This window comes from Magnolia sinica, chromosome 14 (genome assembly GCF_029962835.1).
Source record: "Magnolia sinica isolate HGM2019 chromosome 14, MsV1, whole genome shotgun sequence".
Lineage (NCBI taxonomy): Eukaryota > Viridiplantae > Streptophyta > Magnoliopsida > Magnoliales > Magnoliaceae > Magnolia > Magnolia sinica.
In genome coordinates this window covers 4,435,719-4,449,476 of record NC_080586.1, presented here as the reverse complement: position 1 = coordinate 4,449,476, position 13,758 = coordinate 4,435,719, and the positions used below count along the sequence as shown (strand labels likewise).

Below are 13,758 nucleotides of genomic sequence, written 5' to 3'. Positions count from 1 at the left end.
GTTTCTAAACGGTTTCAAATATTGGACTTGAACAGTTGAACTCCTGAAAATCGGGTCCATCGGGTACCTAGCGGGTCTGTCTCTCCTTGTGCATGTATTCTACATTCTCTATTCCCATTCTCTTGAATTCCTGTTCTTGTCACCTTTTCATCATTCTATCTTTTTGGGTCTTTTCATTTTTCTATTATTTTTGCTTTTCTGCACTGACAGTGAAAGTTCTCTCATTCTCTTTTGACCTGCAGTGCCACACATACACAGATTGCATTGTACCAATAGCTACAGTACACCTCTCCAAGCTTTATATATTTGAGCTCTCCTCTCAAAGCTTGCTTGTGTACTGCTCTTGCTTGCATTGGTCTGAAAACTTGAATGTGAACAAAAAGGGTTATTTTCTTTGGGATTGAATCATGTAATGCTACTTTGTTTTGAGTTTCTTACCATCTTTTGCTTTTGGGTTTTGATGTTTGGCTGTATTCTTGAGCAAAAAACCTGTTTTGTCCAACTGGGCATCTGGTCTTTTCGTCTTTTCTTTTGTTTTTCTTATGTTGGTGAGCTTTAATAAGCATTTTTGTATGTTATTGTTGTAAATCTTACTCAATTTAATTGACCCGTTTGCTAAAATCATGTAGTTCATCTTCATAAATATTAGATTTTCAATTCAAGAAAAGAAAACGGGGATCGTACTATGATGGCTACACACCCGTAAGAAACTGTTACTCAGTCATCCACATTCTGTTTGGTTATGCTCTTGTGCAAAAAACCTGTTTTCTCCATCTGGGCATCAGCCCTTCTCATCTTTTCTTTTGCTTCTTTTATGTTGGTTAGCTTTTGTAAGCATTTTTTTAATGTTTTTTTGGTTGTAAATCTAACTCAACCCAAGTGACCCATATGCTCAAATCATGTAGTTCTTCATAAAGATTATATTTTCAATCCAAGAAACAAAACCCGGTTCATACATGTAATGGCTCAGCGCCTGTAAGAACTATTTCTCAGTCATCCTAACTTCTACCAATAAATAAAAAACAAACGAACAAACGAACAAAAAACTACTGAAGAACATTCAATTCTTTGAATTTCATAAGGATGGAGGAGACCTTCGTACCATTTCGTGGAATCAAGAATGATCTCCGGGGGAGATTGAAGTGTTACAAGCAAGATTGGACGGGTGGTTTTACCGCGGGCATCAGGTAGTCAAAGAAATTCCACATCTTCTGATTTTCAGTAATGATATTATTTATTTTCTCCTTTGTTTTAGATCTTTTTATGTTACTGAACATTTATATAAGAGAGTATAGTATGGTAACACACTTCGTTGTTCAGGATTTTGGCCCCCACGACGTACATATTTTTCGCGTCTGCAATCCCAGTCATATCATTTGGAGAACAATTGGAGAGAAATACTGGTAAAATACACATTGTTACAGTTGTTTATGGTGCGTTTGGATGCTCAACTGACATGTACTGCAATGACTCGATTCAATAAAGATGAAAAAGAATGAGTAACATGAAATTACCATTACTGATTTTCAAATCCAACTATAAAACATGGAATTGCAATCACTGGTTTGAATCGTCATTATGAATTTAACTGGTGCCACCCCTACTGCAGCCATTTCCTGATTATTGAATTTATTTATTGCAATCCAATGCAATGGAGCATCCAAACACACCCTTACCATTATCTGTCTTGTGAGTGGACGTTATGTTTGCTTGAAAAATGGTTCGATGTGGTAGCATTCAGACTTTTAGCAATCTTCATTAGCATCGCTCAAAAAAAAAAGAAAAAAAGAGGCGTGTTTGGTTGCACCAAATATCATGAAATTTCATGATATTTGGTGCAACCTAATGCACCCAAAACAAAAGGAGGAAATAATATGCTTCCTAAAACTCTATGATTGGCCTGGTTTTGGTAGATGGAACTATAACTGCAGTTCAAACGTTGGCATCTACTGCACTTTGTGGGATCATACACTCAATCGTCGGAGGTCAGCCATTGCTGATTCTTGGAGTAGCAGAGCCCACTGTCATTATGTACACCTTCATGTTCAACTTCGCTAAATATAGAGCTGATTTGGGATCGCAGCTGTTTCTAGCATGGACTGGATGGTATGGTATTTGCTCATGTTTCGCAGAGGAAATGATACTGATTTTATTTTATTTTTTCTTGATGTTACAGAGTTTCTAGAAAATTTAGGTGTTGGATTATGATCTTTCCTATTCTTTTCTAATGCTTATTGTTTCGTTCCAATGGGCAGGGTGTGCGTTTGGACTGCGTTCTTGCTGTTCTTGCTGGCTATTTTAGGGGCATGCTCCATCATCAATAGATTCACTCGTGTGGCGGGTGAACTCTTCGGTCTGCTTATTGCAATGCTCTTCATGCAACAGGCTATTAAAGTAAGGATTTTTAGTGCTTTTCTTCTATAGAATATATGTTATATTTGTTTTGAACTGTGCTGGATAGATCATGTGGTGAAGTATAAGCATTGTTCTAAATGGCGGTTTTGGAGTGCGACTCGCTTAGAGACTGACTTGCGCCGACTTGTTCTCCCGTTTCGGTCTGGTCACTAGTTTCATTGCCCACTGAAACCAAGATGACTTGGCGGAGTCAACTTGGACGATATTTAGAACAATGTGTGTATAAGTTAATATGAATTATTCAATGTGAATTTTATTATTCATTTATGATTTGCTGCTCTAGGGACTTGTTGATGAGTTTCGCATTCCCAAACGCAAGACTCCAAACTTAATAGAGTTTATACCTTCATGGAGGTTTGCAAATGGGATGTTTGCTTTAGTTCTGTCATTTGGGCTTTTGATCAGTGCATTAAGAAGCCGAAAAGCACGATCATGGAGATATGGGTCTGGTATGTGTGATCGCAATTCATAGTTGTTGAAGTCTTTAATCCTCTACCTACTGTGTATGAAGTGGTGAATGTTTGCAGGATGGTTGCGGGGCTTCATTGCAGACTACGGGGTGCCATTGATGGTCCTGGTTTGGACCGCCGTTTCTTACATTCCTCACAGTACTGTTCCGAGTGGGATTCCTAGACGCCTTTCAAGCCCAAATCCATGGTCACCTGGTGCATATGAGAACTGGACAGTCATCAAGGCATGTAATTTTGGATGCTTTTATCTCAACTGAAGTTCTCAATCTAATGAATTTACTTGCATGTTTTATGAATAACCCAAATCTATATTTTGATTCTGTATTTGAGATTGTTCGATCTTCGACCTCTTTAGAAGGGTGAGAGGGTTGATGATTTTTTACATCTGAACTTGCAGGAAATGCTAAATGTGCCCATTCTCTATATATTTGGAGCTTTCATTCCGGCAACGATGATTGCAGTACTTTATTACTTTGACCATAGTGTAGCATCTCAACTTGCTCAACAGAAGGAATTCAATTTGAGAAAGCCGTCTTCATTTCATTATGATTTGCTTCTTTTGGGTTTTATGGTACGAAGATCTCTCTTTCTCTATGTTTTCCCAATAGAGCTGAAATCCATCTTCAAGATCTGTTCTTAGCCATATCAATCAGTTGGGGTCGATTTTTAGAAGACTGTGAAAGTGGTTTCTAGTTTGTTAGATTTGAGATCGATCGTAGGTGATTGGGTTTCATTAATTATGATAAATTCTAATCAATATCCACTTATGTGACTTCAATTTCGTCCTTCAATTGCAGGTCATATTGTGTGGTCTTATTGGAATTCCTCCATCGAATGGTGTCATCCCGCAATCTCCGATGCATACGAAGACTCTGGCTACTCTTAAGCATCAGGTAAGCCATCCAAAACCTCTAATCGTATCAACTGTCACAAAAGACTTTGGGTGCCACATAAAAATGAGTTCATCTCATTTTAGTTAACATTAATTATGTATCAGGGTGTGTTTGGTTGCACCAAATATCATGAAATTTCATGATACATCATGACTAATCAGTCTAATTTGGTGCAAGATCCTATGATATTTTATGAAATTTGGTGAACCAAACACACCCTTAGAGATCACACTTTATCATTGGTTATCATGATTATTTTTAATCCTACAAAAAAAAAAAAATCTTGAATACATAATTTCAGTTAACAAAAATGAGACATACTCAGTTTTAGGCAGCACCCAAACAGGCCTTCAATTGTTTGAGCCATTTGATTGTGAAATTCTCACATAACAAACAACTTTCTGCAGCTTCTTCGTAATCGGCTAGTGGCCACTGCACGCAAAAGCATAAGTAAGAACGCGAGCTTGGGACAACTGTATGGAAATATGCAAGAAGCTTACCAACAAATGCAGACCCCATTAATCTACCAGGAGCAGTCTACCCGAGTATGAGAACTATAACATTCTCATGCCATTTATATAGAATATAAAACTTTCTGATTTTTTTTCCTCCTTTCATTGATCATGAGAATTCCTCGTGAAGGTTCTGAGGGAACTGAAAGATTCAACAATCCAAATGGCTAGGAGCATGGGAAATATCGATGCACCGGTCGATGAGAGCATGTTCGATGTCAATAAGGAAATCGATGATCTTTTGCCTGTCGAAGTCAAAGAACAGCGGCTAAGCAACTTGATGCAGGCGATGATGGTAGGAGGCTGTGTCGCAGCCATGCCATTTCTTAGGAGGATTCCGACTTCAGTACTTTGGGGTTACTTTGCTTTCATGGCCATTGAAAGCTTACCTGGTAACCAGTTTTGGGAGAGGATATTGCTTCTTTTCACTGCTCCAAGCAGAAGATACAAGTAAATCCTAACTTTCTTTCTTCCCTTTGCATTTGCATGCTTGCATCTGCTTTAAGAGTGTGTTTGTCTGCCAGACAAATTGCAATTTAATCATGATTTGGGGTCAAAATGAGTTCAATTTGGACTCAAATAGTATTTGTACTCAACCACTATCAGATGAAATTGAGAATTGGCCTGCTTAAGAGCTTGTTTGGGTACTACTTATCTCATTTTAGTTAATTGTAATTATCTATTAGAGATCATGATTGTTGATTATCAAGATTATATTTAATTCTTACCAAAAAAATTATGATCTCTAATACATAATTTACCATTGACTATAATAAGAAGTGGCACCCAAACAGGCCTGAAGTCATTTTTGCTCATTTACTTATTTATAAGTAGCTATTGCATAAAGATTACTATTTTCTATTTAAAGTAATCTCTATAATGTCGCAGAGTGCTAGAGGAGTACCACACCACATTTGTCGAAACTGTTCCTTTTAAGATGATCGCGGCCTTTACGAGTTTCCAAATGGTTTACCTGCTGATATGCTTTGGGATAACATGGATTCCGATAGCAGGGGTTTTGTTTCCCTTGATGATCATGCTTTTAGTTCCCGTGCGGCAGTACTGTCTACCCAAGTTCTTCAAAGGGGCACACCTTCAAGATCTAGATGCGGCGGAGTATGAAGAAGCGCCCGCTTTGTCATTCGACCTCACAGCTGTTGTAAGTTCTGTTATTTTCGAGTGCTTGAATGTTGTCATCTTGTACTTGGGTTTGGCAATTCTAATCATTATGTACACCTTCATGTTCAACTTCGCTAAATATAGAGCTGATTTGGGATCGCAGCTGTTTCTAGCATGGACTGGATGGTATGGTATTTGCTCATGTTTCGCAGAGGAAATGATACTGATTTTATTTTATTTTTTCTTGATGTTACAGAGTTTCTAGAAAATTTAGGTGTTGGATTATGATCTTTCCTATTCTTTTCTAATGCTTATTGTTTCGTTCCAATGGGCAGGGTGTGCGTTTGGACTGCGTTCTTGCTGTTCTTGCTGGCTATTTTAGGGGCATGCTCCATCATCAATAGATTCACTCGTGTGGCGGGTGAACTCTTCGGTCTGCTTATTGCAATGCTCTTCATGCAACAGGCTATTAAAGTAAGGATTTTTAGTGCTTTTCTTCTATAGAATATATGTTATATTTGTTTTGAACTGTGCTGGATAGATCATGTGGTGAAGTATAAGCATTGTTCTAAATGGCGGTTTTGGAGTGCGACTCGCTTAGAGACTGACTTGCGCCGACTTGTTCTCCCGTTTCGGTCTGGTCACTAGTTTCATTGCCCACTGAAACCAAGATGACTTGGCGGAGTCAACTTGGACGATATTTAGAACAATGTGTGTATAAGTTAATATGAATTATTCAATGTGAATTTTATTATTCATTTATGATTTGCTGCTCTAGGGACTTGTTGATGAGTTTCGCATTCCCAAACGCAAGACTCCAAACTTAATAGAGTTTATACCTTCATGGAGGTTTGCAAATGGGATGTTTGCTTTAGTTCTGTCATTTGGGCTTTTGATCAGTGCATTAAGAAGCCGAAAAGCACGATCATGGAGATATGGGTCTGGTATGTGTGATCGCAATTCATAGTTGTTGAAGTCTTTAATCCTCTACCTACTGTGTATGAAGTGGTGAATGTTTGCAGGATGGTTGCGGGGCTTCATTGCAGACTACGGGGTGCCATTGATGGTCCTGGTTTGGACCGCCGTTTCTTACATTCCTCACAGTACTGTTCCGAGTGGGATTCCTAGACGCCTTTCAAGCCCAAATCCATGGTCACCTGGTGCATATGAGAACTGGACAGTCATCAAGGCATGTAATTTTGGATGCTTTTATCTCAACTGAAGTTCTCAATCTAATGAATTTACTTGCATGTTTTATGAATAACCCAAATCTATATTTTGATTCTGTATTTGAGATTGTTCGATCTTCGACCTCTTTAGAAGGGTGAGAGGGTTGATGATTTTTTACATCTGAACTTGCAGGAAATGCTAAACGTGCCCATTCTCTATATATTTGGAGCTTTCATTCCGGCAACGATGATTGCAGTACTTTATTACTTTGACCATAGTGTAGCATCTCAACTTGCTCAACAGAAGGAATTCAATTTGAGAAAGCCGTCTTCATTTCATTATGATTTGCTTCTTTTGGGTTTTATGGTACGAAGATCTCTCTTTCTCTATGTTTTCCCAATAGAGCTGAAATCCATCTTCAAGATCTGTTCTTAGCCATATCAATCAGTTGGGGTCGATTTTTAGAAGACTGTGAAAGTGGTTTCTAGTTTGTTAGATTTGAGATCGATCGTAGGTGATTGGGTTTCATTAATTATGATAAATTCCAATCAATATCCACTTATGTGACTTCAATTTCGTCCTTCAATTGCAGGTCATATTGTGTGGTCTTATTGGAATTCCTCCATCGAATGGTGTCATCCCGCAATCTCCGATGCATACGAAGACTCTGGCTACTCTTAAGCATCAGGTAAGCCATCCAAAACCTCTAATCATATCAACTGTCACAAAAGACTTTGGGTGCCACATAAAAATGAGTTCATCTCATTTTAGTTAATATTAATTATGTATTAGGGTGTGTTTGGTTGCACCAAATATCATGAAATTTCATGATACATCATGACTAATCAGTCTAATTTGGTGCAAGATCCTATGATATTTTATGAAATTTGGTGCAACCAAACACACCCTTAGAGATCACAGTTTATCATGATTATTTTTAATCCTACAAAAAAAAAAAAAAATCTTGAATACATAATTTCAGTTAACAAAAATGAGACATACTCAGTTTTAGGCAGCACCCAAACAGGCCTTCAATTGTTTGAGCCATTTGATTGTGAAATTCTCACATAACAAACAACTTTCTGCAGCTTCTTCGTAATCGGCTAGTGGCCACTGCACGCAAAAGCATAAGTAAGAACGCGAGCTTGGGACAACTGTATGGAAATATGCAAGAAGCTTACCAACAAATGCAGACCCCATTAATCTACCAGGAGCAGTCTACCCGAGTATGAGAACTATAACATTCTCATGCCATTTATATAGAATATAAAACTTTCTGATTTTTTTTCCTCCTTTCATTGATCATGAGAATTCCTCGTGAAGGTTCTGAGGGAACTGAAAGATTCAACAATCCAAATGGCTAGGAGCATGGGAAATATCGATGCACCGGTCGATGAGAGCATGTTCGATGTCAATAAGGAAATCGATGATCTTTTGCCTGTCGAAGTCAAAGAACAGCGGCTAAGCAACTTGATGCAGGCGATGATGGTAGGAGGCTGTGTCGCAGCCATGCCATTTCTTAGGAGGATTCCGACTTCAGTACTTTGGGGTTACTTTGCTTTCATGGCCATTGAAAGCTTACCTGGTAACCAGTTTTGGGAGAGGATATTGCTTCTTTTCACTGCTCCAAGCAGAAGATACAAGTAAATCCTAACTTTCTTTCTTCCCTTTGCATTTGCATGCTTGCATCTGCTTTAAGAGTGTGTTTGTCTGCCAGACAAATTGCAATTTAATCATGATTTGGGGTCAAAATGAGTTCAATTTGGACTCAAATAGTATTTGTACTCAACCACTATCAGATGAAATTGAGAATTGGCCTGCTTAAGAGCTTGTTTGGGTACTACTTATCTCATTTAGTTAATTGTAATTATCTATTAGAGATCATGATTGTTGATTATCAAGATTATATTTAATTCTTACCAAAAAAATTATGATCTCTAATACATAATTTACCATTGACTATAATGAGAAGTGGCACCCAAACAGGCCTGAAGTCATTTTTGCTCATTTACTTATTTATAAGTAGCTATTGCATAAAGATTACTATTTTCTATTTAAAGTAATCTCTATAATGTCGCAGAGTGCTAGAGGAGTACCACACCACATTTGTCGAAACTGTTCCTTTTAAGATGATCGCGGCCTTTACGAGTTTCCAAATGGTTTACCTGCTGATATGCTTTGGGATAACATGGATTCCGATAGCAGGGGTTTTGTTTCCCTTGATGATCATGCTTTTAGTTCCCGTGCGGCAGTACTGTCTACCCAAGTTCTTCAAAGGGGCACACCTTCAAGATCTAGATGCGGCGGAGTATGAAGAAGCGCCCGCTTTGTCATTCGACCTCACAGCTGTTGTAAGTTCTGTTATTTTCGAGTGCTTGAATGTTGTCATCTTGTACTTGGGTTTGGCAATTCTAATCCTGCAAACCTGCATAATGCTTAAATTCCCATGTTTCATATCCATGTCCTTTTTTTACATGACGGATTAATAGTACTAAAAGCCTTCACTTTCGAATTGTATTTTTGCTGGAGAGCTGTTCTGAGCACACACACGCCTCTACACATAGCCTCAGGCCATTCCGGCGACAAGAAGTTATGATCAGGTGGGCCCCACAGTGCAGATTCTCTGTCCAAAATCCTGCTGGTGTTCACACTAGGTGGGCAGACATGGATGAAAAAATGGAGATTTCAAAGAAAAGGTGAATGATTACATATAGATCCATGTCTGAACATATTGTTGAGTGGACTGGCCTGACTTTTGGGACAGGCAGTCTCCAGTCCCACCTGATGAATGTCTTGTATGTTCCACACATGTTCCAGGTCGGCACGTGTGGTTGCATGTGGAGATGTCTGTGAGCTTATCACCATATCATTGTTTCGCCGCAATTTTGTTCATGTACTCTTGATTTCTGTATGCTAGTACCATAGTATTTGGATTGATGTATGGCAAGAAACAGCATACAATATCAATAACTTGGGTATTTTAGCTTATCCTATCTACATGTTTCTGTGTTCATAGCAGGAGGGAAACACAGGCATAAGAGCTTCACTTAAAGACGACGGGGAGATTCTAGATGAGGTAATCACTCGAAGCAGGGGTGAGATTCGACGTGTGTGCAGTCCAAAAGTAACTAGCTCAAGCTCTACCCCAAACGCAGATTCAAAAGCCCTTCACAGCCCACGTTTTATGGAGAGAGCACACAGCCCCCGTGTGAATGAATTGAGACAAGAGAAAAGCCCACGGATCGGTGGAAAGGTGCCATACAGTCCAGCGACCGGAGAATCTAGACCATCTACCTTGGGACAGCCTGCTCGACATTCAACTTCATAGTAAGAAGGAATGAACTTTGTATAGCCGATGTGTTGGTTTCCAATCTGAAGTTTGTTATATGTTCTCATGTCTGTTTGGGCTGTTGTTATCTGCAACTCTATGGTCTAATCTCCTTCATTCTCGCATGTTTTCGGTTACTCCTTGTAAATTGTATCTTTTAAACACATGATATGTAAGTAGTGCTAAGACTTTTTTTCTCTGTTTGAGCATCTGTTTCTTTGTTTTCTGTTGGAATCATCCTATATAAATCCTTGTATCATATGGGAGATGGTTTCATTAATAGTTCTATAGAGAATTGATCCATCCTCACACAATGCTTATTCTACTCACAAGACTACTTTTCTATTAAGTGGACATCAATGTTCTTGATCAACCAATATTGAATCTAGCCATTAGATCTTAAGTGATGAACAGGCCTGTGGAGCCAACTAGTGATGTGGTCAAACTTAATATTATTGGACCAGCAGACTCTTCTCTTGATCATGTGGTGAAGTTCTAGTGAGTTTGGATCTTGTAAAGGTGCGGAAACTTGAGGGGTAGTGACTCTTGATGAATTTAGGTTTCTTAAGAGTAGATAGTCTTGGTCTCCAAGCCTCAACCAATACGCCCGTTTGGATCCTTGTATTGACCAAAGGGGAGTTGTCAATTGTGAATGTGGTCTAACTCTTGCATTGGCTAATTGTGAGAAAAAACGAACCAATGCAACAAAGAAAACCAAACTGACAAAAAACACAAAGGGTTTACGTGGTTCAACATTGTGCCTACTCTACTATCGAAAACACTAATTCTCAAAAGAATTATAGCCCTAACAAAATTCTAGCTCCAAAATAAAAATAAAAATAAAAAGAGTTTCTTGTGTAACTCTAGTTCTACGTGACGCAGGGATGGGCGTGATGAGGTCGATCACCGTCTTCCTTAGGGAATAATTACTCTGAATCCACGGAGCTTCTCTGGATTCCTCACAGAGATTCCTTGAATTCACGAGGAGAGATAGAAAATAGAAATAAATTCTAATAAAATCGAAAATAAATTGATTGATGATAAAAATGAATTTACAACCTTTTAAATAGTAATACCAAACCTAGGAAGAAGTTTCAATATCAAACTCCAACTCAAACTCTCTAAAATTGTGACTTACTATAAGTAGTAAACTTACTATTTATAGATGATCATGATTTCCACTAGACTTCATGATTTTCAGCTAAAAATAGTAAGTGTCCAATTTGGCCTAGCCACGTTATTCTCCTGATTTTTCTAAGCCCTTTCCATGTTGGGCTAAAACTCAATGGATCAAAAGTTATGATCGAACCAAAACTTATTATAAATAGTAAAACCGGAAATAAAATGGATTTTCAACCGTCGATATGATGGAATCTCGCAAATTCGGAGTGGGCAACCCGGCATAGCCGGGTTGGTTGAATAAAGTAGCTTCTCCTACCCCAAAATCATACATGGTATGTCGAATAACTCATTTCAGTTTGCGAGATATGCATGTTTTAAGGTTCTGACGGTCATGATCACTTCCGCCTTCGATTGGGCCTTTTCTAGTCCATCTTGGACATGAAAGCATCCGCGACCCACTCTAAATCACTACTCCATAAACAATATTTATATCCCTTGTATGACAATATCCAAAATACCCTATTTTAGCCCAATCAGGTCATCGAATAAGATCTCATACCATTCAGGTTAGGGGCGCTGCCCTTGAACCCTGCAAAGTACCCCGGACCCCACACAGGGAGTCAAGCCCCCCTCCCCCAGTTGTAACCATATCTATAACCTGCCCTGTACCATTTTGCATAATACAAGACATCTATCGCAACACTAATCCTTTGTTTGATTGAAATCTTGGATTGAGCAATACAAGGATCTAAAAAATGAGAGATAAGTATACATGATACTCTATCACCTATGCAACATCTTGATCAAATCAAATCGAATCTCACTTTCAGACTTTTGTGATGAGCATGCACATGGGGTCACTAGTGACGTGATCAAACTTAAACATGATTGAGCTGGCACACTCTCCACTTGATTATATAGTGACTTCATAGTGAAGGTAGACTTTTTAAAAGTGAGGAGACTTGAGGATTAAGAACTCCTTAATGGGTTTAGGATTCTTAAGAGTCCTCTATATATGGTAGACTGGTAGTCTTGGTCTTCAAGCCTCTCCCTTCCATCTTGAAGTGCACTTATGCATATTTTGAAGTATATTGAACGTCAAATGAATCTAATGTGTGAACTTAATAACACTTGCATGTTAACTACTAATTTAGCATCAAAAGGTGTAGTTAAGCCATCATATGAATATCCCTGAAGTCTCTCCGCTACCTCAAGTCAAAGAATAAGTTTAAACTAGTGCATGATTAAGTTGATCCAATTCAAGCATGATCCGTGCTCTTGGTTAGGAAACTTAACACGATTCTTTCAACATGAATATCTAAGTCAGTCAAGAACTAGATTTAATAAACAGATGAACATCCATACTCCCATGTGTGAAGAACATTAACAATCAAATGCCCAATGGTGGAAATTAGTCCATCCCAACTCATTATCGGTTGATATCACACAGGATGACTATAAACAAATCCTAAGTTGCTTAAACCCACCGGGGTAGTTATGGAGTTTTCGGGTACTCAAGAACCATGGAATATTAATTCATCAATAGCCCATCTGGGTCGTCATGTCTACTTCATTCTTTCCCCCAAGGACCTTAAGAGATTGTGTAAGAAGTCCGTCCTTTTGTACCCTATTTCTGACCATTCCTGAAACAATCGATCAGAAAATGATGCATGTCATTGCATGGAAAGATGTAGCATGCGAAAGAAGATACTTAAGGTGGCCGAGAGGTATCCAAAAGCAAAATGAGCAGCTGAGAGAAGTCCAAGGTGCAGAAAGCGGTCAAGCAGAAGAAACGGTTAAAAGGACACGTGTCAGGAAGAAAAGAAGTCATAGAAGGATCTAGAAGACCAATGTGTCAACGATTCAACTGCCATAACCATTGAAATAAAGAAGAAAAACACCTAAAGGAAAGCTGTAACAAAGATCTATAAATAGCAAGGAATTCAATAAAGCAAGTCGTCTCATACCAACCCAATCAAACAAATCAAATTATCTCTCCTTATCATTATCATAGCTTAGCTCTATCCTAGGAGTAGCAATAATCCACTAGAGGTAATCCTTAGTTGTAATCCATGTCTATGTCTATGCTTTTGCGCTGGACTATTCCCGGTATTAATATGATCACTTTATCTTTCAGAAAGGTATCTTATAGTTGTTCCTTGTGATTGACCATATGTATTTTTTTTTCGTTTGATTGATTAAACTTATAAAAGTCCTTTTGTACAGAAGGAGGCAAAGTACAACTCACCTTCAGAGGAAGAACCCCACCCTCTAACTATCACTTGATGATCCTATAACTATCTTGTGAGTGGCTGAATAAGTGATCGATCTTCTCAAGTCTCGGTCATATACGATTGCATTAGATGTATCTGCCTATCTTGGTGTTTGGGGTCAAGTTGCTCAGTTTGAATCGAGCTGCATAATTAGTTCTAGCATGCCTGCACACACCACACATGACCAAAACCAAACCGAAGGCCAACACCTCCAACCCATTATTATGTTCAAGTTCTCAATCACAGTTAATAATGTAAGCACATAGAAAACAGGTCACTAATGACCCTATTTCACACACACACACACACACACACACACACACACACACACGCACGCACGCACGCACGCATGTGTGTGTGTGTGTGTGTGTGTGTGTGTGTAATATGCCATTCCAATTTTGGGTTAGGCAACCTATCCATCTTGAATATAGACTGTTGGTTTTATTCTTATAAGAT

General features: G+C 38.6%; 1 protein-coding gene across 2 annotated transcripts; it reads left to right on the top strand.

Annotated features, from left to right (window-relative positions):
- The first annotated feature begins 310 nt into the window (after positions 1–310).
- Positions 311–10,104, top strand: LOC131225497 (boron transporter 1-like). Of its 2 annotated transcripts, XM_058221033.1 has the most exons (20): positions 311–1,187; positions 1,321–1,403; positions 1,914–2,106; positions 2,256–2,394; positions 2,699–2,864; positions 2,943–3,109; positions 3,283–3,456; positions 3,683–3,778; positions 4,186–4,323; positions 4,421–4,740; positions 5,179–5,595; positions 5,745–5,883; positions 6,188–6,353; positions 6,432–6,598; positions 6,772–6,945; positions 7,172–7,267; positions 7,668–7,805; positions 7,903–8,222; positions 8,660–8,930; positions 9,596–10,104. In XM_058221033.1, exons 1-20 carry the CDS (start codon positions 1,084–1,086, stop codon positions 9,905–9,907), a joined length of 3,780 nt encoding a protein of 1,259 aa, XP_058077016.1. In that variant the 5' UTR covers positions 311–1,083; the 3' UTR covers positions 9,908–10,104. The 2 variants fall into 2 exon arrangements, with proteins under 2 accessions (XP_058077016.1, XP_058077015.1); XM_058221032.1 differs by lacking the exons at positions 311–1,187; positions 1,321–1,403; positions 1,914–2,106; ... (1 more) ...; positions 2,699–2,864; positions 2,943–3,109 and having other exon boundaries at positions 3,294–3,456; positions 9,599–10,104.
- Positions 10,105–13,758: the final 3,654 nt, after the last annotated feature.